General features: G+C 43.8%; 1 protein-coding gene and 1 long non-coding RNA gene across 17 annotated transcripts in view; both read left to right on the top strand.

Moving 5' to 3' along the window:
• The window catches only part of RPS6KC1 (ribosomal protein S6 kinase C1), an 81219-nt gene extending 73566 nt beyond the window's left edge, over positions 1–7653 (top strand). For all 8 annotated transcript variants that reach the window (XR_014943827.1, XR_014943826.1, XM_085541138.1 and 5 more), the window contains 3 exons: positions 2650–2732; positions 3566–3661; positions 6760–7653. Coding sequence is in view for 6 of the 8 variants with exons in the window: in XM_085541138.1 (XP_085397264.1) it covers positions 2650–2732; positions 3566–3661; positions 6760–6870 (290 nt within the window). In the remaining 2 variants the exon portion in view is untranslated. The remainder of the gene's footprint in view (positions 1–2649; positions 2733–3565; positions 3662–6759) is intronic.
• Positions 7654–7764: 111 nt separating this feature from the next.
• LOC146761304 (uncharacterized) lies at positions 7765–26937 on the top strand. 9 transcript variants are annotated; one of them, XR_014943843.1, is made up of 8 exons: positions 7765–7955; positions 8529–8673; positions 12679–12761; positions 16034–16103; positions 17045–17131; positions 18072–18184; positions 21666–21739; positions 26800–26937. It is a non-coding gene; the product is annotated as an uncharacterized LOC146761304 (long non-coding RNA). The 9 variants fall into 9 exon arrangements; XR_014943842.1 differs by lacking the exon at positions 18072–18184; XR_014943844.1 differs by lacking the exons at positions 18072–18184; positions 26800–26937 and adding an exon at positions 22490–23001.
• Positions 26938–27235: the final 298 nt, after the last annotated feature.

The following is a 27235-nucleotide window of genomic DNA, read 5'->3' on the forward strand; positions in this document are numbered from 1 at the left end:
AAGTGGAGCTAACATTTAGTTTTTGTATAAAGCATATTTAGATGTTCCTCTCAGCTGGATTTTCCATGTTCTCTTCTGTGTTGGTTTAGATGACTTATCACAGAGCCGTTTCTGTTCTCTGCATGAGAACCCAGCCACAGACTTTCCATACATCCAGCCCGCGCAGTTTGGCCATTCTCTTTTTATCCCAAATCTGTTGTTTTGACACAGATAAGAGGGATGGAAGAGTTCAGAGCTCTTCTTGCAAGAGTTCTGCAATGATGTTTATTTTGGCTTGGTGTATACTGGAAGTGCTTCTGTGGTTAAAAGCATGGGTTTGGATTTTGGAGAAGCAGATTCTAGTTTCCTTCTTGTCTCTTATTCTTTGTCCATTTACTTGATCAGTGAGGTAGGGCTACATCAGCTTCTTGTGATGAGCAGTGTGTGTTTCTATGAGGAGCGCGCTCTAAGTCAGATCCTCCAAGGAACCGCATCAGCACCTGCAACTGCCAACATGAAAGGAAATAAGACCAAACATCAGAAATGAATTTTCTATAGTATTTCGTTTCTATGATCAGAAGGACAAATTTTTCACTCATGGCTTTATTATGTATTTATTTATTTTCGACTTAACCTGTGACAAAGAGATCCATCCCCTTTAAATGTTAGTTCTAAGGTTCCTTTGGTGTCATTGGGGAGGAACAGACTATCTCCTTTTGGGGCGTTTTGTTAAAATTCAAGGCACGTCGATACGGGGAGGTTACTGGCAGTATGGGAGCTGAGCATGTAGTGATCAGCTGTAATGAACTCTTGGCTTTAATGTTCTTATCCTCGAATAATTCCGGAATTGAACTTATAAAAAGCATTTATTTGTTTGGAAGACACAAAGGAAGGAAAACTCTGAAGATGCCTGAAGTGTTTGTCCTTAGTTTTTAGTTTTCACATTATGCTATTTTTGAATGTACAGCATTGGATCATTTAGCACTAGGAAATCACGCTCAGACTGGAAAAGCATTTCTACTGAATAGGTTCTACTGGGAGATGCTATAAAAACCTTTTACCAGCCATTTAACGTAGAAAGGCCTGAGGGTTTTTTTCCCCTTCTTTTTTCAGATGACAAATGTCACAAAGGTTTCTCTTTCTAAAATAAAATTAAACTGTAGGAGCAGATTTTGATTCTCATATAAGTTGTCTCGACTTACACTGAGATTATTTAGATGCATGCCTGGGATCTTAAAACATGTAAGTACAGTTGGACTAATAAGTTTGTCACGTAACTGCCGTTATATATTTGTAAGTGTTCCTCAGTACTGATAGAAGTATTAGTCTATAAGGAGTGGGATAAATGCCAACATCTGGCAACTTTACGCTGATATTTTGGAGAGTCAAATGCCATTAACTGTACAAAAAACTTTTCACTGTGAGTGATGTCCTACCTAAAGAAGCAATGTCTGATCCATCCTTCTGTGCCTCTTGCAACAGCGACCTCAGATTCATCCTTTGAGGTCCTGAGCATCTCCCCTCAAGGGAGCCTTCTGCACACCCCCTGCTCAGCATGTTCACCTCTGGGGAAGCTCTGGGATGATGGTGTTCCTCTCCCTGATGCTGGAGTCTGACTCACCTGTAGCTCTCCTTGGCCATGCTCACACTAAGCTCCCTAAAGTGATGAGCAAGATTTTTCTAATGCGCCGCAATGCTTTTCACAGTGATGGCTGTGTGACTGTATGCTAATCGGTGTCCTCTGTTGGGAATCTGGTGTGCCTTTTGCCACCAAATCTGTTTCAGTACAGCTACTGCATCTTTGACAGTCAAAATGAAGATTTCCTCTTCATTACAATCTGTTTTTCTGACTGAAATAGAACAGACTGCATGGTGTGTTTGTATTTAATATTTTTTGCAGCTTAAAGCCTGAGTCATTGAAGGCCAAGTTTGCTGCATGCATGGTGCTCTTATACATACAATGGCTGACACGAGTCCCACCTCGCCTCTCTGCTACTGCTTGCTCATGGGCAGCAAAAGATGGCATTAGATTCTTGCTGGTTGCTAGGGAAAACCTTTTATTCCTAGGTAGCCAAGGTGAGCTCGGGCTGAGCTGTAGCAGTGCATTTACTGTCCATTTCTAGGCTATGTGAAGTAGATTGAGCATCTCCATCTAGTGCTCAGCAGACAGGAGGCTGTTGTGAGCAGCCTGCTATGGTGATCACAGCACAGAGAACGGGTTGGCCATGAGATGAATCCTGCCCTCCAAGACAAAATTAAAGCACACAGTTGACGATTATAAACTCTCTTGTATTGCTTTTATGGATGCCTCAGGTCAAACTTGCCAGTCTAGCTCTTCTAAACAGAGTAAATTCGGTAAATGTGTTTTGCTTTACCATCTGTCACTGTCCAGTTTCAGTGTAGCAGAATCCTAACCATAATTCCTAAAAGTCTTGAAAATGCCTGTGTGTGCAAGGAAAAAGCAAATTATGCATGAAATGTGTAGTGTTGCTGTGTTTGAACAATGCAATCTGTAGGTGGCTAAAGGGCTAACTAAATTGCAGGCGTAATGAAAGCTCTGTGGTATTTAGTATATGTTCTGTCAGCATTAAACAGTCACCTTGTAAATATATGTTAATTTTGAAGGTGTGGATGACCTTTTTAATATTAATTGAAATGTCTCATGTTTAGAGGTTGGAGCTATCCTAGAAGAGACAGAAGCCTGTGACTGGTGGAGCCTGGGTGCCATTCTTTTTGAACTGCTCACAGGGAAGGTAGGGGGCAAGTTACATTATAAAACTGGCATGCTGGACAATAGTTTCTCACAGGTGGTTTGCCCAGTTTTGGTTTTCTTCCTTCTTGTACACAGATGTGCTTTGCATAGCAGAGTATCCTTGCTCTGCTATGTCTTAATGGCAAGAGAAATTAAGCATACTTAAGCTTCAGAATTACTTGATAAAGCTGCATCAAGCCCAGGACTGGAAAAAATAACCAAAAGCAATGCTGTCCTCTCAACCACAATAAAATCAAAGCTCTCTAATAGCCCTCCTGAACATTTAATACTATTTTTGACCTGACAGATATCTTTGTTTCAGCACTATTCTCTGGTTTAAAAAGTTGTTGATAGTTTAAAAGCTGTGTGTTGCAGTGACGTATTAATTCAAGCCTGAGCAGACTCCTGGTGGATTACCTGCCCTGGAGGGTCTCAGGCTGATGTGGTGATGCAAACTTATCTCACATTGAAACAGGAAGGTACCACCACGTCTAAGGAATGCTGATTTCAGTATGTGAAGGCAGGGCGCTTGGCCAAATTGAACTAGTGGCTATTTGGCAGTTCCATGTGAGGAAAGAAAAGTTCACCAGATTCCAAAACTTTTCACGTTTGAGCAACAGAGCAAGAGCATTATGATGTAAATGTTCTGATGGCAGATCTCTAGGGGTACTTCAGTATCTGTGGAGGCTCCTTCCAGAACCAGTACTCAAACAAGGAAGCAGTGAATTTTTAGCCATGTGTGTTAATTTACATGTATACTAGAAGATAATACAGCCCTACATTGTTTTTGAGTTAATAAATGTATCTGACTAGGCTTCTTTTTTTTTCCTCCAGACCCTGGTCGAGTGCCATCCGTCAGGAATAAACACTCATACTTCTTTAAGTATACCAGACCATGTATCAAAGGAGGCCAGATCGCTGATTCAGCAGGTGATTATGGGGGGGAAAAATAATTTTCTATGGGTACACATGCAGCCTAGACGAATACTTATATATATCTGAGCTGTTCCTGTGGAAATTACTGTAACAAGAAAAAGCTGCTGGATGGAATGTGGATGGGTCTTTTGTCAGCAATGGATGATTTTTGCCTGACTGGTTTGTTGCATCTGGAAACTTGACTTCTGCTTCCTGGTGCTTCTGTAGACAACCAGAGCACTTTGCTGTTTCTCCAAGGAACAAGTTTGGTCAGTATTTGGGTGCTTTGGCAACACCTATGGGTGGTACATGGCCGTTTTAGGAATTCTGTCCCAGCTATTAATGGAAATGTTTATGACGAAGTGAATTTAACTCAAAAATATTGACGCCAATCAAACAGATGGCTCAAAGTGCCATGAAACCTATAAGAGAATGATTTGAAGTATCAACCACTTGTTGAAAATCTGGTCGAAAATCTGTTGCTATGCTTCAGGAAATTCTGGGTGAAGGACTTCCAAGTGTGAATAGTCTGACTTCTGTAAGAAGAAGGTAACTGATAGGTTGGACAAAAAGCCAAATGGGAAACTTGAAAATACAGACTAACTTCGGAGTGATACACCTCGTATTTTCATACTAATTAGATTTAAGTTGTTACAACTGAGGAAGATAAATAACTTGTCTGTATAGAGTCTTGACTTTCAGGTAATGCCATCTTCTTCCATGTAGTTAATTTTGACCTAACTGTGCAAGTGGAGCTTTGATCTGACCTATTCCATTTGAGCTGAGTAAATCATAGACGTGAGCTATGGTGTTCAGCTTTGAGTGAAGAGTATCTGGCTAGTGAATATGTACTAAATGACATCTCTTAGATGAAGATCTGAACAGAAAAAAAAAATGGAAAAATAGTTTCTGAAGAAAATGAAAGAAGGACCTTTTGAATATTCAGCAAGTCAAAAGCCCTAGTGACTGATTTCTGGGCTTAGTGTTGAACAATGAGTGGAAAGGCAACCCGAAGTTTGAAGCTCCAGATCTGAAAGTGCTTTCACATGCATCTGTGTGTTTCTGGCAAGGATAGGAAGGGAAGTGATGAAAGAGAGTCCCATTTTTGTTGAACCTGCATTTATTTTGTTAGATGGTAGCAAACTGTTGCCCTCACCTAAAAGTGCATTGCGACTTAAATAGGTAAAGAAAAGCAAAACCAGCTCAATAAAGGGAATTCTTCCCTTCTGATACTGGAAATGAAGACAAACGAAGTCATCCAGTTCACTTTTTCCTGCCAATACAGGGCTGTTCTGTGCAGACTCATGTATTGCCTGTTCTCATATATGCCAAAGAGTGGCTTTTTTTTTGGCCATGTGGAATCTAATTGGCAGAGATACGTCTGCCAGTTTCAGATGTATTGCAAGGCCATAATCTGTTCAGAGGACAGTCACCCTAGTGCCTGTTAGGTTAAGCCTTCTGATGCAGGCTGGTGACGTGTCAGGTGGAGGTTCAGCTCTATGAGCTAGTAAATCACATTTTTGTTGTGTGACTATCCAAGGAAGCTGCCATTCATTTGTTGAGGAAGCCTTGTCAGGAAAAGGAAGAAAGCTCTCTTGGCATGGATAGCAATTTGTCATTGCGACTTTCCTTCCCTCCACTGCCAAGGTCAAAGCATCACAGAATAATTCTCTGGGTTCAGTGTTCAGCTTCACAGAGAGCTGTCAGTCGTCTCCTGCCATGGTTTCCAGTGCAGATGACTTCATTGTAAACACCTCTTTCATTTAGCCATTTCTAAGAAAATAGATATTTGTATTTCTGGTGCTCTTCTGAAAGGTGAAATTATTTTTTATATTGGTTTGGTATTTTGTGCCCAGGGATATTTTCCAGGCACACCCAGACTTTGCTACTGTGAAAATATGCAACACGACTGTTAAATAAGTATCTGTTGCAGTTTGTGATGCATTGGATTTCTTAAGAGTAGAGATCTCTTGAAAGGACAGACTGCAGAGAGCAAATGTTGGGGCTTCCTTTCCCCCTGCTGGTACTTGTTACAGTTCAGCAGAAGGAGGAGGGACAGTGGCAGCATCTGCTTGTGCTGTCTTGTGGAAGATCTCAGAACAGCACCATTCACTGTCACCAAGTTACCTTTACTACGTGACATTACAATTGCAAATAACAAAGCTATCTTAGAATGTGTAAATTCATATGTTTATGGAAGTAGACTCACTTAGATGTAGGGCATTAAGATATGAGTACACATTGTTCCAGGAGACAACTGGGAGAAGTTATCCTATTAGCTATTGCAGAAAGAGCAAGAAAGAAATCGTGCCTTTGTACTGAGTGTAATTGAATAGAGGATAAACAATTCTCTGGAAGTGCAAAATATTTTTGTGTGTCTTTATTAATCTCTTCAGAGTGTTACCTTTGCATTCCCTTTTATGTGGATGGATATCTTTAAACAGATGTAAATATTGTGATTTCCTTTGCACATGAATTCAGCATGTGATGTATGACTAGAAAGGGAATGAGTTGCTGAATCTTAGGAAATTTCCATGGAGCCCTTATGCTGTTTTGTTTGTTTTGCTTCTTTAACCACCGGGATTTTGAGTTTTCAATCTTAATGCATTTGTAGAACTCTTTAAAAACTTTTTTAGTTCTTAAAGAAACAGAGAACTGACTGCCACATCCTGGTATTTTAAGCACAACTTGCAACTTATGAAACGGAAAGTTACAGACCAGCGTGCCTGTTGTAGCCTTAATGCAGTGGTGTGAGCAAAGGTTAACATGAAGCAAATGCAGTGGCTCGAGTTCTACAGATGTAGGCTCTGGCTGCTGTTCTCTTTTTAAAAATGAGGTTATGCTTAAAATGAAGTCCCGGTGTACAGTGCTTCAGGGTATTGCATGCTGTGATCAGTACTCTCTGAAGACTGTATCACTGAGACTCAAGGAAAAGAGAGTCTTCCATTTACTGCATTTTAGGAATTTCAAGTATGCTTCACACTCTTGAAAGTAACTCAAAGAGCAGGAAATCGGTGGGATGTCCTTTACCTTAGACCTTTACGGAACTTTTAAGCTGTTGTTTTTGTTCTTACTCACTGAATCACACATATATATTTTCTTTTCATATCAAGCTTTTGCAGTTTAATCCTGCGGAGCGTCTTGGTGCTGGCGTTGCTGGTGTTGAAGACATCAAATCCCATCCATTTTTTGCCCTCATAGAATGGGCAGATCTGGTGAAATGAGAGATGTGCTCGCCCTCCAAACAAACTCAGGTCAAGTGGACAAGTTTCTCTGTCACAGAACAACACCGACTTTCTTCCTTCGGGTGTCCCAAACCTCTGGACTTTCTGACTGAAGGACACTGGACCAATCATGCCAAAAGTGAACACTTTTAACAGGACTCACCGATTGGGCGGGGTGCTAGAGCTTATTTTTATGGCAACTGGTGGCAGTGTGTGTGTGCAAGTGTGATGAAACTGCTGCGTCGCATGCTTAGCGCTGCCAGACTGTCAACTAAGTGACAGTGCCCTCCTGGTGCTTTGTCTGGTGATGGAAGCGTCTGTAGAGTGTGCCAGTTGAAAATATCTTTTATACTGTATGTCAGTAGACCATTCCCCTATGCTAAGTGCAGCTGGAGGAGGGAGGGGAACAAATAATTTATTAATGGTATATGCTGAATAAAATACTAAAATGCTTTCTGCGAAACTTGACACGTTAAAAATTGTATATCCATTAAAAATTAAGAAAGCTGTTGCATAATATTGTGGAATGTGTCTTGGAAATGGCATATCACTTCAAACGGTGGAAAGAGCATATAAAAGGCAAATAATCCTGTCAAATGTTGTACTTTGTTGGCTGGCACTGTCTGTTTAAAACTCTTGACTCTGTTATATTTGATGAGCTACGTGTTAACGTCACTACAGAAAGGGAGACCTTTCCCTCAGCCAGATAAACACTGCTTTTGCAACTTGATAAGGAACAAGAAGACACAGTGCTAAATAAATGTATAGATTACAAAAGGAAAAGCTCTTCTCTCGTCATTGCAGCCACTACTTAGCACTTAGAGGAAGTGAAGTTCATTAAGTGCCCTATTTTTAACTGTTTCTTCAGGAAAAATCCTCTCTTGTGTTCTTGTGCTTGAGGAAGCTTCTGAACTTTCTGTCTGTTAATGATCTGAGTAAATCAAAGAGAGCCTTCACCCACTCTGCTGCTGGAGCAGGAAGGAGCCTGGGCTTTGCTCACTCTGAGTGACTCGGTGTCGTCTCTGAACAAACCCTGGTGTGTAAGATGTGGGAGCGAGCCAGCTGGCTGACCTGTTTGTTTGTTGGTAAGGTGCAGAGAATGGGAGAACAACACAAGGGATGCAGAATACTGTGCCTTGTGCTGGGGTTGCTGCTCATCAGCCACACTTGTATGGGTTCCTGGTGTACAAACACCGCACGCTGTAATGTTGTACAGATTATGGATCTGTGTTCTTTTCTAAGCGTTCCCTTTGCTCTCTCTCTGTCTTTTTTAAACAAACAAGCCTTCTCCCCAGCTTTATCCGGAGAACAAAGCCCAGACTGACCAGGCTCCTTTGGGAAAATGAGGTGACAGCAATGATTTTTGAATCGACTTTTTTTTTTTTGAGGGGGTGGGGGGGAGTCGTATCCTTCCATTTGTATTTTAGCAGCGCATTTTATGAGCATTCCCCAAAGTGCATCTGCACAGTCTCCATCTGTTAGACACCAGGTCGGCGTATTGAAATAAAGTGGAAAAGGAAAATGCTTCACTTAAACAAAGGAAATCTGGAAACTTTTTTTTTTTTTTTTTCCTTTTAAAATTATTCCACTCCCCTCTTTTTTTTTTTTTTTTTTTTTTTTTTTTTTTTTTTGTTTCTTCCCTTTCTTGTGATCACCAGGCCAGCAGAGGGGCTGGAACAACACCGCAGGTTGTAACCAGGTCATCGGTATCACCGCCTACGGATCTCCATCCAAGATTACATCACTCTCAGAAACTGTGCTTCAACCTACCACGCTCTGGCTTCATAACAGGAACTCCCTCAGGTGAGCCACAGGAACGGCTTCCTGCACCGAGAGGGTAGGAAATCTCTAATGCAGAATCTGAGCTGATGCAGAGCTTCCTTCCAGCACTGCCCCGGCTGTGACTCTGGAGGGCTCGTTGCTCAGGGGAGGCCTCCATCCCTCTGCCACCTGCCTTCATGCCGGCGGCTATGCCTGCTGGCACCACCTCATCGTGTTGTTGGTTCCATTTGGCTGTCCCACTGTGTTTGCCTGGTAATAACTATTAAAAGAAATAATAATAACTAAAGGGTTTTTCTGTGTTACCTTGAAATATTTTCTCGTTCAGGTTGTGCCAGTGTTGGCTGCAGGTGAAAGCAGTGAGAGCAAGCACAGCAGGACAGGCAGCAGAAGGAAAACGCTGCTCTAGCAGGAACCAAAGGACCAGTGACTCTCACTGATTTGGTTTAAGTAATGACACAACGAAATACTTCTTTTTCAAGTGCAATACTGAGTAATGAGGAAGTCTAGATGAGATGGAACAGGACGTTTGGTAAGACAGTTTGCTGTAATTGCAACTTTGCGATGCTGCCTTTACTCATAACCTTACCACAGCTTCTGATAATGATTTTGCTAAAGAGAGCACAGTCTGGAGTTAATGGCACATTAAAAATCTTGGTTTTATATATATGTATATATAGATAGATAGAAAGACAGACAGATAGATAGATGATGGATTCTATTTTTTGTTGATATTTACACGTTTTATTTCCTTTGTACCTAATCAATGGCTTTAAATGACTTGGGAAACTTTCTGGGTTATCTTCTCTCTGGTGCCTGTTATGAGGCCCCGTGGTGCACATCTCTGTTTTGCTGAGTGCTGAGGAGTGCAGCATCCATTCCACCTTCTGTTACACCTAACGGCTGACAGCAAAGCGAACCTGCCAGTTTGTTCACAGGAATTCCTGTGAGACGATGTAGAACAGTGAAATACACATATAGATTTTCCTCATCTATTTAGGCAAAGCAGATAACATGCTTCAGATGTCTGGAAGTGATAATTCATTGCACCCCATTCAACCACTGTTATGTTTTTGTCTCCTACTGAAAAAAATACTCAAAGAGAAAATATAAGAAGGCTCTGTGACCTTCTCTTTCTTTTTGGTCATCTCTGACCTCGTCCTTTTTTCTGACTGCTCCATCTCCAGCCCCCCTATTCACTGTCCTTCTTTGACCTTCTAAGGCCACCTTTTCTCTGACCTTTTCCTTCTGCTCCTGTCTTCACTTTTAAATCTCTTCCCTGCTCTTCTTTCCTGCTCTTCTTTGACTGTCTCTGGCCTGCTGTCACCTTTTTTTGACCCTCCTTGACCTTCTCTGCTTTTCTTGGATCTTCTCTGACCTTCTCTTGTCTTCTTGGGCTGCTTCCTTCTCACCTCCTCTTCTTGATCTTCTCTCTGTCCTTCTCTGGTTGTCTGCTCTTCTCTGACCTTCTTTTTCCCTGTGTTGTCCGTCGTTCTCTTCGTAGACTTCTGTCACCCAGGACCGTCTTTTCTTTGACCTTCTCCCATTTTCATTTATAAACTCCTTTATCTCTGCTCTGCTCATCTCTGCTATCCCGTTCCCTTCTCTTCTCTGACAGACCCTGGTCTGCTTTGAGTGCTCTGCCTCCTCTGAGTGCTCATGGCCCCCTCTCCACCTTCTTTCCCCCTTCTTTGAGCTTTTTCAACGTTCTTTGAGCTCCTCCTGATCTCTGACCTTTGGCGCTGAGCTGAGTTGCTGTGAAGCACACCAGAGCCCCCTCATAACCTAAGGGAGAAGCTGCCTCTGGTGAAATGTAGGGGATGTAACATTGTTTGCTTTATATGGCTGTATTCACAGCTTCTGTGCTTGTTGCCCGGCTCCTCTATCTCCTGTGAAAATCACCTCTCAGACAGCAGTTATTGTCATGCTGACTCCCCGCACCCCTTTGGGATGCTGACTTGGCAGGGTTAGCTGCTCTGGAACATCGACTCGGCTCTTTTCTCCATTTCTAAACCTGTTCCTTGGTGCGTCCCCGCAGAGAAGGGCAGCGGGATGAAGAAGGCTGGGAGGTCAGCCTGCTCTAAATGAAGCACTCAGCATAACAACGCACAGGGAAGTGCGAAGTAAACCTCCAAGGGCTTTTTTTTTGAGTGTGGTGTCATTTGTTTTTTCAAGGACACCAAGTAGGAAGCCGGAGAAACAGAAACTTCCTCTCTGGTGAGATTTATGGCAGCGATTTAAGCAATAAAATGAAAAAGTGCACTTGTTGATTTCTTGGCATCTGTGATGTGATGTGATCACCATCACATTTTGCTGTGAGGTGAATGCAGCCCTTTCTGGGCCGTTGTTTGGGTCATGTCTTCAACCAAATGTGGGCAGGGGCCTGGTGCAGCTCCGCTGCAGAGAGGAGCTTTGGGAAGGGGAAGCAGAGCCAGCTCCTGGAGGAGGAATGCTGCCTGCTCAGAGGGGCTGTGCAGCTGCTGCTGGCTGCAATGTCACACTGGCAGCATGGAGCCATCTCTTGCACAGTGGAGCCATTTGCTGCCTGGGCCACCTACAAGAGAGAGCCCAGACCCAAATGTGGGGCATCCCCAGGAAAAACCTAAATTCTGGTGGATGGAGGAAGTGGTGGATTTGGTCCAACCTGCTAGCGCTGTGCAGTGAAACCCCCTGCACTTCTGCTGTGGGCCAGTGGAAGCAAAACTACATGCAGAAGAGAATGGTCCAGCTTTCCAGCAGCAGGCGATAGCTCTATGTGCTGCCCCAATGGGACCTCATGGCCTCTTGGCAGACTAGAGGCTCTCCTCCTCCAAAGGCAGCTCTTTCTCCATCTTCTTGGCCCAGGGACCTGTCAGGAGGGATTAGAGCTGCTGCCGAAGGCTGTGGGGGCACCACGATGGGCAGGAGGGCTGGCGATGCTTGTGCTGCTGGGCAGCAGGGAATTGGCAACCTCTTGGGAAGGCTGCAGGCCGGTGCCTTGGTGCTCTGTGAGATCCCAAGTTTGGCAAGTCTGGGAAATGTCCTTCTGGGGCCAATACAGTAGGCAAGCTGATTGGCAAGTGGTAAAGCGGGATAAAGATGGGCCAGCCAGGGAAGGAGCAGATGTTGATCAGCAGTACTCTGCAAAGCCTTGCAAGCCTTGTTCTGCTCTGCCTTGGAGGTAGCTGTTGTGCCTCAGTATGACCTCACTGCAGGAGCTGCACTGTGGCAAAGGACAAAGCCACAAACCAAAGCAGGTCCAACGTAGCTGGACTAAAGGAGTGGCTCTGCTGGCTGCATTACCTGATGGCTCTTCCTGTGCCGCAGGGATGGCGGCTGAAGGGGCAGCTGGAGACAGTGGGAGGTGTCCCTAAAGCCTTACCAGTGCAACGTGAGGTGAAGAAGAGTAAGCTCTGGTTTTATTCTGATCTCTTGCTTAATAGTTTTCCCTTCCCAGCTATGCTCCTCTGTGCCCTATTCTGCTGGTTTCTCACATCCCTGAGCCATTTCTCTCTGGGGTATTGTCTAAATTTGTCCAGCTGCCTCTGTTCATGTCCTGTGTTGTGTCCTTCAGTCCTGGCCGCAGGTTTTCTTGCTCTTTTAGTGCCTCTGCTTCTGAAATGCTGTCCTGAAGAGCTGGGAACTAGGAGTGGATTATTAGATGCAGCTGTTATACCCACATAACGATGAAAACAGAGAGGATTGCTCCCACAGAATGAAAGTGCTGGGCTTGTAAAAGGGCTAGGAAATAGCTTACCCCAGAAGCATGTGAGTAATGAGAGTTTTATGGTGCCCAGCACAGTGGTGGGACAGTAGAGAAGAAGCCTCTGTCAGAGAGGACAGTGCTGCACTGTGATTTAGGGCCTTCTGCTGGCTGGCTGCACTCCGCCTGTGGTCCTGTTTGAGCACTGTGCTCTGACATTTGCATGCTCATAATCTTCCTTTATGAACCAGGCATGGAGAAGATCAGGAGCCAAGTGGTATATATCCCTTCTCCAGGCTTTTTTTTTTAAACCTTCTTCCCTGCTGCTCTGCCTCCTTCATTTCCAGCCCCAGCCCTGGTTGGACCAGTCAAGAGAAGTCTTCTGAGCCCAGGCTGCGGTCCCTTAGAGTGTCCTGCAAGCCAAGCAAAGGTGAGCTCCTCAATCCTAAACATGTTGGCCTCACATAGAATCGTGGAACATCCCGAGTTGGAAGGGACTCACAAGGATCATCAAATGCAACTCTGGGTTCCTCACACACCTCACCCTCCAGGCCCTTCACTATCTCTGTTACACTCCTAACAGGGTAATGCACAGTGTGAAATCCCAGCCCTCTTCACACTGCTGGGTTTGCCCTTGAGTTAGATGCCAAGTTCTTGAAAAGAGGTATAGAGATTATTTTTGCTTTCCAGCTTTAGGAATACACAGCCTAGAGAAATAAGCCAGGGTGTTCTATGAAGGTCTGCAGGGTACAGTTAGCGTGGCACTCAGCTGCTGCCCCTGGCTGGGCTGAACTCTTCTCCCCCAGCCCAGGTGGAGCCCTGTGGGGGTGGCAGGGAGCTGGGACTGGCCATGGGCCCTGTAAGAGGCTGGGTGCTGATGTTTGGCCTGAGCTGGGGATGAGAGGCTGCCATAACAGTACTGCTCCTTTCCCTTCAGGGGACCAAAGAGAGCAGGGCAGAGAATGGCCGGCATCTGGTTTCCTTGTTATTTCTTTTCATAAATAATCCCTTGAACTTGCACCCTGTACTCTGACAGCACTGAGAATGCATGGGGTTGGTGAGATTTTTTCCCCCCTCCGAAAGTTATTCATTTGGCCAGCCCTTAGACAATAGGTTTTTGTCTAAATCGTCACCAGTGAGACTGTCAGGAGAGGCCCCCTCTCCCCCTCCTGCTCTCCTCCTTTTGTCTCCAGTTGCGGGGTCGGGATTCGCCGCCAAATGGAGGCGGTGGCCGCTTTTCCAGGCCCCAGATGCCAGCGCGTGGCAGCATCTGGCTGCTTGGCAGGCGCGGGGCAGCTGCCTGGCCTGGCCCTGCTGCCATGGCCGCTGTGGGCATAAGGGCCCCAACTGGGGCTTTGGATGGCAGCAATGCCTCCAAAGGGTCCGGGATCATCCGGCTGCTGTCGGACTCCCGGCCTTGCTTTTTGTCCTGCTCGGCGGCGTCTCGTGTAACCTTACCTCCTTGTGCTGAGAGCGTTTCGGGTGCCTTAAGGCATGGAGCTCTTTGAAAGAGAAATACAAATCACTAGAAATGTAGAGATAAAACCCTCTCCTTGGAGGCCATGTGTTTGGCATGGGAAACGCGTGATAACAGCTTGCTTTAGAAAGGTGACATTTCCACTGAAGGCTGAATAATAAAAAATGCATTCTAAAAGCCGAGCTTTCCTCTGTCTTCTGATATATTAGACTTTTGTAATGAAGACAGCTTCTGGGACCGGGGAATGCGCTGCTTACTTGAAATACATGTGTGGGAGCTCTCCCTAGCCCTAATGGGTGTCACAAGTGGCTCGGGCTGCATTAATGTGGTGAGCTCTATTAAAAGGATTGTCGGGAGCTGTTCACGAGCCGTGAATCAAAGCCGCCTTTCCCCAACTTTGTTTTAGCTCTGGCTCGCATGTGTAGGCAGACTTGCCTAAGGTTAAGTCTCTTTTAAAATGAAGATGCATAGAAAAAATCTGATATGAGGTTTTTTTTCCCTCCCCCTTTTAATTCAGAACATGCCGGTGAAGGACTCTGGAGGGATGTGGAAGGAGGAGGCAGCTGAAAGAGGCTCCGAGGGTCGAGCGGAGTCTGCGCTGCGGTGCTCTTGCATGGAGCAGCTCTGCTGACAGGCAGCTGCTGGCTGTGCAGCCGCTCAGTGCGTGCTGCAGGCACACGCAAATGCCGGGACCGTGTTGACAAATACCTCGTCAGTGCGAGATAGTTAAACCTGCTTGTTTAATCATTGGTGCTGTTTCATCCAGGGCTTTGAAGCAAGTACGCTGCTGCTTCGCAATATGATGTGTATGAAAGATGCAAATGTGAGACTTTTGGGATGCCGTTTAATTCAAAGACTCGTAGAGATGTACTACTATGGTTAATTTTTTTGTTTTTTTAATTGTTTTATTTTTTTCCTAGAAAAAGTATTATTTGTTGTTTGCACAATACAGCCCTGGCAGCCCGGCTTTACCATGTAGCTCTCAGGTCTCCCAGCAGAGCTGAGATACTGCTTGTGATGTGCCCCCTGCACCAGCACGGCCCCATACACGGTCCCACCTCGGTCCGCTTGCAGCACGTGCACAGAGGCACGTGAGGATGTGTGTGTGTTTTGGGCTGGCTTTTCTGGCACCGAGATGTGGAACTCGTGCTCCTGGTCGCCTCCTGTCCGTAGCTCAGGGCGGCTTTTTGACCTCCCTCCCTTTTCACAACAATATCCGCCTTCATACCAGCATACTATCTTGTCACATGCCTCATCTTTGGAAATATAGGAGCTAAAATTAAAGATCTGCTTCCGTTTTGGAAATTTTGAAGTGACCTTTGTCACTCAAATAGAGAGAAAGTGGTGCAAGTCAGGGCTCCTTTCACGCTGTCAATAGGAAACAAAGTGGAGATGCCTTCTGAGGCTTCCTGCAGACCCTCTTCGTGCTGTAGTATCTCAGTGGCCCTTTCAAAGTGCTTCTGGTATGTGGATAATTTTTTTTTTTTTTAGTTGAAAGGTTTATTTTTGAGGGCTGATCATAAGAGAATACCTCGATGATGTGTATGTTGTTTTTTAGTCAGAAAAAGACTTAAAGCAAAAATGTCACTTCAGGATTTAGAGAGATGGTCACCGCATGCTTGTGTGTCAGTACCCGAAAGAGACATTTCCTTCAGGAGAGAATGTAAGTGTCAAGGTGCTTGAAGATGTTGGTACGTGACAAGCTGTCTGTCCTAAGGCTGCACCTGCTGATGGAGCTGAGCCTGATGGTGCTCCCACTCTTTGAGTTTTTCTGGTTTCCTGGTAGTAGTGAAAGCCAGTGCTATCTATCTGTGTGGAACTGGGCTCAGTGCACTTGTGAAAAACGGGGTCTCCTCTGTAGTGTGGTTTTGTCAGCTGCAGCATGCAGATGAATTCAGGCTCCATTGACGTCAGAGCAAATAGATACCTTTTTTTTTGTACTAATTTAACTGACATCAATACAAATGTGCGTTCTTATGAGTGTGGTCAGCTCTGTCTATGGTTCAGGCCAACCAAATGCAGCTGAAACTTTTGGAGAGTGGCCTCATCTTCTCTCGCAATCTATGCTTCTTATGTGCCGATCCTACTGGGATTGAGTACTTCAAATCCCTTCTTTAGGCTCTTGGTTTGTATTTCCAAGCCCAGTTCCACGTCTACTGTAATATGTAAGGTGAACATAATTTATATCCAGCACAACTTTCTGACTTACTTCCCTTGTTCCTCAGTGATGAAGAACTGTGGATAAAAAACCCCAAAGTGCTGGTGTTCAGGTGTCTCTCTGAGCATTTTCCTCGGGTATGTATGGCCATTTTTTATGAATCAAGGTGTATTCTGATTACATGCCTGTATGCACAATGCTTGTGTGTTACTGCCTTTAATCAATCATAGCTGGGGCAAATGCATCTAAAGAAAACATACGTGTGAACAATGGGTATTTTAGGAATTAAAATTAGTTCCTTCTCTGAAATCTTGATTAAATTAAATATCACATCAACATTAAATATCATAATGCTGTGTGAAATACCCCTTATCAACAAAAATCAAAACAGGTATAAAAATGCCAAAGGACTTTTGCCTGGAGTGGTCAAATTTCAGCGCAAACACAAAGGGTCAACTCGTGGCACTTGGCTTCTGTATTCTGCTCGTAAGCATCCCCGCGTATTTGCTTTGCTCTGTCTGTCTTTTTCCTCCCTGTTCCCCTCTCCATACATCAGTGTCGGGGAGTTCAGACATCACAAGGGCCTGTGTTTTTTTTTTATTATTATTGTAGCGCCTAATGTGGAATTTAGAATGAGCAACACTCTTTCCTGTCGGTACTTGGAAACTCTTTTGTGTTACGTCCGTCCTTTCTCTGAAGTAATCGCCCAACTATTCCTAGCAATAAAATGTTCCTCTCTAGCCCCATCAGATACGTTAGAAAGATTAGTGAAAGATCTGAAGGCCCAGTTCGGCTGAGTTAAACAAAACTTCCACAGGCTTTAAATGTACTCCTTTTATTTTACTGCAGATACTGCCTGAGGACATAGTATAGGAAAAAGGCACCCGGATACTGCCTGATAGAAGCAAGCAATGCACTTTATAGCCAGGCTGCGTGTTGTCTAAACGACGTAACTTGTACAAGTGGCGTGCCAAGGGAAAGGGACAGAGGGAACAGGAGCTGTGCTTCTCTATATCCACTCTATTTTTTATTGCCTTTAAAATTACTACACTGAAGATTTGTTCAAAATTTGTTACAGTGCTGGAAACTGGACTTGTCTCTCCTGTCAGCTGGAGCTGCAGTGACGTTCTTGTATGACCACAGCTCAGAAGATACACCATTTTCAGTAAGGCAGCTAAAATGACTTACTTGGCATTGATGACTGAGATGTGCTTTGGGGTAGGGAAGGCTTTCCTAAAACTTTTGAATATACACCTGATGAAAATGGGAGGATTTTTTTTTTCCTTCCTGCTGAGGGACTACTTGAGGGAGAGCAAAACTGCTGAGACTTCAGAAAGCCTTCAAGGATGAGGAATTGGCTCCTCCAGGACCTGAGGCCCCAGGGATGAAATTGCTTATCCTTAGGGCTTTCCTTTGTCTTCCCTCAGCAGGAAGTCATAACTTGGGATTGGAAAGCCCCCAGATTGGTGACGGCTCTGCCTTGAGCATCTCTGATGCTTCTATAATGGCATAAATCTATTAGTGTCCAAAGCAGGGTAACAAAGATGAGGAAGAGTTTAGAGGGCAAAGTGTAAGAGGAGTGGGTGAGGTTCCTTGTCTTGTTCAGCCCAGAGCAGAGCCTTGTCATGGTGGCTGCAGCTCCTCACAGGGATGGAGGAGCAGTGCTGAGCTCTGCTCTGTGTGACAGTGGCAGGGCCCAAGGGAATGGCATGGAGCTGTGCCTGGGGAAGGGCAGCTGGGGGTTGGGGACAGGGTCTGCACCAGAGGGTGGCGGGCATGGAACGGGCTGCCCAGGGCAGTGGGCACAGCCCTGAGCTGCAGGAGTTCAAGGAGCACTTGGACAATGCTCTCAGACATTAAGTCTGAATGTTGGGTGGTGCTGTGTGGAGCTGGAATTGGTCTTGATGATCTTTGTTGATCCCTTCCAACTCAGGCTATCCCCACAGTTCTGTGATTCCCGAGGCAGTGGTGCCATGGCCTCACTTGCAGGCCTGGTGCAGACTGTATTCTCCTTCAGTTTTGGCTCTTAAAAAAAAAAAGTTTACTTCAATTTAAGGATATTTTTGTGCGCTACTTTTTTGTTTTGTTTTGTTTTTGTTTGACAGCCATGACAGCCTCTCCTCATTATTATGGAAAATATAGGGTTGGTGGTAATTACTATCTGAGTATGAATGAGAGCAGAAGTGGGCATAGCCTGCACTGGCCTTTCTTTGACAAGGTATAACTTTCTTCTGAATTTCTGTGTTAATTAATGCTTATTTAAAAACCACTTTAATTGGCAGTAAACACCTCAACTTTTTGTACTCATTAAAATGCAGCCATTGATGTGTGATGGATTTTTTAAAGCTTAATTAACTTTCTTTCTGTATATATAACCTATAATAATGACAAATACTGGAAACTGCTTTTTTTTTCTGTTTTTTTTTTTTTTCTTTTTTTTTCTTCCCCCCCCCCTTCATTTTTGGCCATCCTCATGATATTGCCATCACTTGAAGAAAGGCCATAAAATATACCCCAATTTGGCTGGGCTCTGGAGGTGTGGGGATGATAATGCAACCCCTCTGGGAGCATTTGTCCCATACCAGCAGCTGGGATAATGCAACCCCTCTGAAGATCTTGTCCCATAGCAGCAGCTGGAGCCTGAGCTTGCACCCAAGCAAGCAGGATTTGTTGTCCTGCACCTTCTCTGCATGTCATGAGCACCTTTACTAAAAATGCAGTGTGAAACTTTTTCTCAGGTAAGCTCACAGGCCTGCTTTTCCTTGAAGCAACATAATCCGGCCATGAAAATTGAAGTCAAAATGGATTTTTTGGTTCTTTTTTTAACAAGAAGTAGGTGTGTAGGGGGCTTTGTCCTCATGCATGTTCATAAGTGCCCAGTCAGGTGAACCAAAAGCCTCTAAGGGTGCTTTTCTCCTTCGCCAGTTTTCTGCCCACGTCTCAGCCACAGAACAGGATTTGGCATAAAAGCCTATAGTTTGCTGAAGTTAGGAATGCAAGCTGTGATTTTAAAGGACATCAGCACATTGGGCTACAGAATTAGACTCTGAAATCACTTTTGAGAGGGGGATGTTGGTACTTTTTGAAGCATTGATCATTTGTATACAGTGGGATTTACAAACAAGCATAGCATGTCATAGTTTGTAATTCATGCAAAATATGCCGTCTGCTTTGTTTAACTGTTGCACACAGATACTCTCCCTGTATTCCTTTGCAGTTTCTGATATAATTGTAGATGAGATGGGTAAATCAGAAGCTTGAAAATGGCGAAGCTGGTTTGGGAAAGCAGCTGTACTCAGTACATTTGAACTCTATGAAATGATTTCATTTCCAGAAGTGCTCAGCTCCCAGCTACTTCTACTACCATCAGCAAAATAGGATTTTGTTTAAATTACCTTGGAAAATAATTCTCCTTTATGCTGTTCGTCTTTTCCAACTCAGTTGATTACCCGAATGCTGTTCCCTTCCTTTCCCTTTATGCGTCTTGAGTAGTGATCAGGCTGACCACCTCAACTCCCCACTGCAATAACCATAAACTGAGGTATTCCCTCCTGCTTTGTAAACTGCTGCTGACAGCTAACCCCAGTACTTAGTGTCTGTTCTATCTTGTCTGCTTTATGGGAATCTGCCACTCTGCTGATGGACATACATCTTTATAGCTGTAGCGCAGTGCTCAGTGAAGCACCTGCTTTTTGGAAGTGTGTGAATCAGTGCAGTGCTCCTGCAGGAACAACCAACCTATAGGTGCTTTTTACATAGCTCCCTGGCTGGCTGTGTTCAGATAAAAGACTGTAAATTCCTCATGCCTTCACTCCATCTTGCCTGGATTTGCTCCATCCAGCAGGGAGGGATCATGCCTGTGGCCATGTGTATGGGGAGCTATGAAGCTTGCAGCCCATCTGACTGCTGAGCAGTTCTTCTGCACAGCTTGAAAGGAGAATATACAAGATAGGCATCGATTTAAAGCTTGGTTTTACCTGCTCAGGGTAACTCCATCAGAGTGACAGTATTTATGTATTTAAAAGAATACGTTCACGTGGCTAAATGTGAATGGCAGGCAGAATCTGAACATTAATGCTAACTTTCTTTCTGGGCTTTTTTCTAGGCTATCATTAAAATAAAATGCTGCTGCCTGTTAATTTGACCGTGTCAATAAATAAAAATGTCCATAACAAGTGTATGAGGCTAATTAGGATTTTATGGCTGTGTTGTTCTGGTTGATAGTTGTGCTGCCGCCTTGCTGGGTCTTTATGTTTCAGTGATGTACACCTCATTGATGCATAACATGTAACACCTGTTGATGCATTTAATGTTTAGTCCTGGCAATTGGCCCTCACATCATTTCTGGGTACAAGAGCTGCTGTGTAGCAGACTGCAGCTCTCATAATTAGGCTTTCCTAGCTTAGAAGAGCTTTTCTTAAATGAAAACATAAAAGCTTCTAAAGTCCTGATGAAGAAGTTTCCTGAAAGTTAGTGGAAAAGGCCAGCATGACTTTCTGTTGCAAAAGAGTGAATTATAGCTGTGGGCTGGCTGACTCTATGCAGTGGGTCCCTGCAATGGGATGCTGAAGACTCAAGGCACAGATGTGCTTTTCTCTCAGCACATCTCAGCAAGCGCACAGTGCTAGCAGTGCTGCCATTTCCTAATCTGTGGTACCATGAGGAAATATAGGAGTGCTGAAATTACACCAGTATTCACTGAATATGGGACAAAAGGGAATGGCCTGAAGTTGCACGAGGGTTGGATATTAGGAAACATTTCTTCTCAGAAGGAGTGGTGAGGAAGTGGCACAGGCTCCAGAGGGAGGTGGTGGAGTCACCATCCATGGAGGAGTTCAATAAATGCTTAGATGTGGCACTGGGGGATGTGGTCAGTGGGCATGGTGGGGGTGGGTTGGGGGTTGGATGTGATGATCTTAGTGGTCTTTTCCAACCTTGATGATTCTATGATTCTATGAATTGAATATCTGTCATTCACTATTATTCACTATCAGGCCTGTCTGAGAATCACAACTCTATAGTAAATAACTGAAATGATTTTCCTGTAGGTGGAGTTTCCTGCGAAATTCAATTAGCTTCAGATTTTGCTTTGAAATGTAAAGCTTATGCCTGTTTTATCTTTGTTTAGTTGAACTGCTTTCACCAGATCTACTTGAATTATTGTTTTTAAAATCCTGTTAGTGTCTCAGTCTTAACAGGATTTTTGGCTGTGGATTGCACAAGCCCATTTAACACCGCGCTTAACTAGAAACATTATCTTTTGCCGAGAGTGTTGGCTCCTGGCTGTAGCTCCATAATAGGCCTGTGCCTGCTGTGGCCTCGTGCACTAGTAGATGCAGCCCATGCTGGCAATGAGTAGAGGTACCCACCTCCAGAGGTTAACAACACTTGTATCCACGTGCCTTGGGAGTCCTGTCCTGTAGACATTCAGCATGAATGAACAGGTTCATCTGCTACCTGTTGTAAGGACAGTAGAGATACATTCTGTAAGTATATATATAGAGATATATATTCTACATAAATAGCTGATGATTCTGCATCAACAGAACAACATTGCCATGCATCAGAGACAAAAGGTGCCCTGCTTGGTATCGGATTCAAAAAATGAACACAAAAATTACTTCCAGCATATAAGGAAGCAGTGGTTGCCAAATGAAAATAAAGGTTATTCAGAAGACTCTACCACTGTTTTCTATTAGATTAAATGGCGGAAATGCATAGGAGAGATAAAGAAGAGGAGGAGAAAGACTTAAACAATGACTTTCAACAAAAGGTAGGTGAATTCTAATGCAGAATGTAGATTGTGTTTTTCATTGCTTGTTTATTGGCAAAAGGTCTCTCGTAAAGGAAAGACTGCATTTTTTACTCAAAAACAACTCATTTGGTTTTGCCTGTGATTTATTCATTACCAAGATGTTAATGACTCAACTTCAGAGATTAGTTGTGCTGACTGCCGTGGTGATATCAGCTCCAGCTCTAGCTGATATGCAACCAGCCAACTCAAACCAAGCGCCAGGCGTTATGGTTCAAAATCTGAAACCCATATCACTCCATCTGCACACTGACTGGTGAGCGTACAGTGAGAAGAATTGCTGGATGGAACAGTTCAGAACCTAAAATGGGAATCGTTCAGAGCTTCGGAAGATTTCCAGTTAGTTTCTGTACAGGGAATACAAGTTTTGGAATGTGAAAGTGCAGTTTGCGATGTTGCATAGAAACACCTTGAAGATTTTTGTTAATATCTTATTTATATCTTTATTTACATCTTATTTATATCCAGTAATTTTCTCTATTTCATTCTTTATTTTGCTGCTTAGTAAGTAGAATGCTTTCATTTCTCTAAGTGTCTTCTCTGTAGTTAGAGACCCAAATCATATCTTGGCATTTCAGTAATTTTTTGGATATATTACTTTTTTTTTTTTTTTTTGCTACGTAATGGATATTTTCAGTATGAAAATTTCAGCTTACAACATATATATGTATATATGTAGACATACTTAAGTTATGCAATTTCTGTTTGCAGCACATCACTTTGGAAAGCGTGGCATAAGTTCACTCTCTTGTATTCGTTGCTTCCAGACAGCACAGAGCAAAGGATTTTTCATTATCTATGTCTTAAAGACTTTTCACTTCCTCTGTAATTTCCTCTTATTGATTCCCTTAAGATATCTGTATTTGGTTCTAGTGATTTAGGGTATTTGGTTTTAGTGATTACTAGTGATAGTACAGGTGTGGAATGGAGCTGTGTACACCTGGTGCCTCCTCCAGAGGTACTGCTTGTCTTGATCTTCTGGGGCTGGGCAAGGCTGATGTCATAATTTTCTTGGCAGAAAATGCATTATCAAATCAAAATGCTTTGCAAATAGCTAAAAATGCCACCATTGCCATCAGAAGCGCTCCTTAAATTCTCAACTTTATCCTGGGCAAAGGGGAAAACTAGAGGAGAGAAAACCAATGAAAAAAACATCTTGGATTTCTCAACAAATAACTTTTACCAAAATGAAAACTTTCTATAAAAATTGGTTTCACAAGCTATTTTGATTTGATTATTGTTTTTATTTTTCAATGGCAAGTTATTTACGGTTTTCTTTTCTCCTCATTGTGTGGCCCTGGGCCTTATTAAATGTGTTCTATTCAAATCCTGCTCTGAAGACAGAAATATTAATTTCCACATGGGCTTTTCTATAGTACTCATCGCTATGGTAACTGAATGTTTCATAAACATTAATGAACTTATTTTCACTGCGCTGCAGTGAGGCATTGGGTGGTGGTATTATCCCCATCTCATGATGAAGAACTCAGGCAGAAAGAGATTAAGTAGGAAAGTATTCACTAATTTTAAGAATTTCCCAATCTGAGATGCACGCTCTGATTTTTCAGAGGACTTCAGCTTGTTATCTGTTCAAAGCACAGCTCCCATTGCTGCCAGTTGCAGCTGTGAGTTCAGATTTCTTTGTGCTTCTTTACTTGGATAGAGGCTGCTTTAATCCCATTCGTACGCGGACTTTTTAATTTCTTTCCTCCACAACAATCAGAATGAACTGAAACTTACTAGTACTAGCCACACGCTCTTTCTGCATATTGACTGAAATGGCAGTACTCCACATCACTTTGTCCAGACACCACTTTGCAGATCGGGTGCTGCAATGAAAGTAAGAAATGGACTTACTTAATCTAATTTATCTGAGATTAAAAAAAAAAAAAGCATTTGTTATCCTAATGTTTATTTTTCATGTTTATGAAAGAGAGGAAAATCTGTTGTTTTGAGGTTAATTTTTGGACTAGTGATGTGACTGCAAAGAGCTAAATTGGTGTTGGGAATTGCATGTATTCATCCAGAATCGTTAGTGGAAGAAAATAAATCCTGCCTTCCCTCAGTGCAAAGATACTTCACTAAATTTATTAAACACACTTGGTTATATGGGGTTTTCAAACAGGTGAATCAGATGTTTCAAACATACCTGGGTTTTGGCAAGGTTCAGGTTCACAGTCATTGGCCTGTGGACATCCCCTTTAATAGGAGTGTGTCGATTAAGATAGTTTTATGTCTTCAGACAGCAGGGCTTTATAGTAGCTTAGGATATCTTGAGGAGCCAGCCCTTAATTTGCATCAGAATACATCATGTGGAGTGGTGATTTCTTTTTCAGATCTAATTTTGCAAGCTGCTCTGCCATTCTTTCCTCTAGACCTGCAAGTATACACAAAAGGCAAAGTTTACTCTCAGATCTCCCCAGAGAGATTTACTTCTGGAGCAAACTTTTGTAGATGTTTTTCCAACACAGTGGTTTATAAAACAAGCACCGACCCATCTGAGCTGCAGAAGTGTGAGCAGGCTGCCCTTAATACCGTGTTGTTGAATTTTTCTTCCAGCACTGACTGAAAGAGAGCTTGCCCTTTTCCTCAAATCCCTCCCTGATTGAGAGACGAGTGAGCTGGTAACTACAATATCCAACAGCTTCACCAAGTCGAGAATGTGATGTCTGTGTAATAACGCTCAATTTTACACACTTCAAATCCATTAGTAGCAATTACCTTACCTGAGGTGTTTTGAGTTAGTTTTAGCACAGCATTCTTGCAGTTGGTAGATAATGAGCATAATAATGTATACAGCATTTTCAAGTCTCTGTTTTTAGCTACAATAATGCCATTAGGATTCTATTTAGCAAATGTGTGCTTCATGTGAAAAGTTAAGACTTTTTGTTCATGTTTTTCCCCCCACCTCTTTCTGTTGCACCTCACGTACTTCTCTATGCAGCTCCAGCTCTCCTGTAAGAGCAGGTAAGTGCTTTGGCCACTGTGTTGCATGCAAAGGTAGTGAGGCCTGGCACATCGGTATGACAAGTAGGATGCAGGAGACCTGGGGTTCATTTTAGTCCTGCTCCAGCATCCCAGACAAGCTGTATGTCTGCGTTCTATTGATGTTCTGGAAGAATTCTTTACTCAGAGAGTGGTGGCACCAGAGAAGCTGTGGTACCCCATCCCTGGAGGCATTCAAGGCAAGGTTAGATGGGGCCCTCGGCAGCCTGAGCTTGGGGGGGAGAAGACAGCCATGCCCACAGCTGGGGTTTGGAGCTCGATGGTCTTTAAGGTGTCTTTCAACTTCAGCCATTCTATAATTCTTGTGGGCAACCACACAAAATATTTTGAGAAACAAACTTGTATTTATAGTGAATGTGTTTAGAAACAGATAGGTAAGAGTTTAGAGGGCCTCCTCTGTTGAAAAAGGGAGCATGTGACGCCATGTCTCAGGCAGAAGTGTATTGTCTCTCCAGCTCTTTTGCACTAGGATGCTCTTCTGAGACAGCCAAGTGATCCTTCTGGCATTGAACTGATATTTCTCACCCTTCAGTTTTTGATAAGACAATGGTGTATTAGGATGAAGGGGAGCAGAACCTGTCCTCCTTGCTCTGCTGCCGTCTCCCTGCCTGCAGGGCTGCCTCTAGGCAGTCAGGCCTCGGTTATGTGCTCCTGGGGCTGAGATTTGTGCTCATCACCTCTGGCACCTTCAGCTGTGAGTGTGACTGTCACCTCCATCCATCTGCTGCCCCGCATGTCTGCTTACTTGACAGCCGAGCCCAAAAGCTGACCCCATCTGCAGCCTGCAAACCGGAGGGGAGCTGGGGGAGGCAGATATCACTGCTCAGTCACAGCGTGCCCGGGCTGCTCCAGGGGCAGCGCAGCGAGGCGCTGGCCCTGATCTCCTTGCATTGCCATCACCTACCCTGAAATTAGTAACAGCGCATCCAAGGTTAGCAGCAAATTCAGATGCTCAAGTCACAGAGGAGGAGGGTGAATAAAGGACGGTGAGTGCATACAGTACTAGCAGTTGCCTTAGACAATGTGTGACCTCTGAAGTAGAAAGACCGGGATTAGCAAAGAGCTTTTGGCAATATTGGGTCCATTTACAAAAACCTTTAGTCCTAATTGTATGGTGCCACAGAGCTTTAACTCAAGCACATATTGGTTTTGTAACCTGATCCCCATATAAATTGTAGTCTGTGAAGAGCGCAACAATTAGTGCCTTAATCTGCTGGAACTGCATAGCACCTTTAAATCTGAATCATCCCAATCATTACAGGTATAACAAGAGTTAATTCATTTATATTTCACACAGAAATCTAATTAAATCCCACAACAACATGCCTGTGAAATGCTTGGGGAGGGATGGGGTGCGCGGAGGGAAAGGCCTTTCCTCACGGAGCCGCCATCAAACTTTGTGGCGTGTCATTAATGGAAATGAAATATGTCCTGTTTTGCTTTATGATGAAGTACAAAGTCTGGTGTGTGGAGATGTGTTTTCTAATTTCATATGGCGCAGCGGAGAGGTCACAAAAGGAGTTTGCTGCTGTGTACTTTCAACTCAGTCTGCAAGAAAATCATATAATGCCTGCTAACCAGCGTCAGCACTTGGAAGAGATGAAGGCCTTGATGTTGTGGAGAGCCCGGTGCCGGTAGTTGGTCACCTAAGGGAATCCACTTATGACTCTATTACCCAGTAAATTAGCAGAGCGGTTCAGTCAGGTATATTTATCATGAAGAGAACTGAAGATAATTAATACACTGCATTGAATGCAAATTGCACCCACAGCACTTATCTCATTTTCAATTAGCACAAATGTTACAGCACTGCAGGCTTGTTATGGTTTTACCATGGGCTGGGTAATTAATTTCTGTGAGCTACATATCAGACACCTGATAATGCCGTTTATTAATAAATGTCACCCCAGGTATCTGTTAGGAGAGGTAAATAAATTAAATGTTCAGTTGTCTGCCCTGTGCAAATCTATTCTTACACCTCATTGCATCTTTTCACTTGTTTGTTTATCAACGAGAATGACTACGGAGATTACAATGGCAAACAAAGGAATATGAGGAACAATAATCTGTGCCGAAAAGCGCCGTTCTCTCAGTGACAGCCCATTGCTGATGGCAGCAGCAGGGCACATCTATGCCTCGGGTAACACTCCTGCTGGGGACACGGGGCCCACCACAGGAGGGAAGCTGAAGCACCCACAAATCCTCCACTTTGAAGGAACTGGACAACCACTTACTGGTATGTACTACTGACCCTAGTATCCCTCAGAGCCATTTAACCACTCCTGACAGAGACCATAGTTAAAGCTGCAGGTGAACCTGCCTGCTTGTCCTCACCACCAGAGGGACACGGCCACACCGTGCTGCGCTACCTCAGGGCTGGAGGCAGCAAGGAGTGGACTGCTCAAGGCATTTCTGGAAGGTTCTCCACACCTGAGGGCTAAAATAATACTG

This window comes from Coturnix japonica, chromosome 3, assembly GCF_054131305.1.
Source record: "Coturnix japonica strain WE chromosome 3, WE-NBRP24, whole genome shotgun sequence".
Taxonomy (NCBI): Eukaryota; Metazoa; Chordata; class Aves; order Galliformes; family Phasianidae; genus Coturnix; species Coturnix japonica.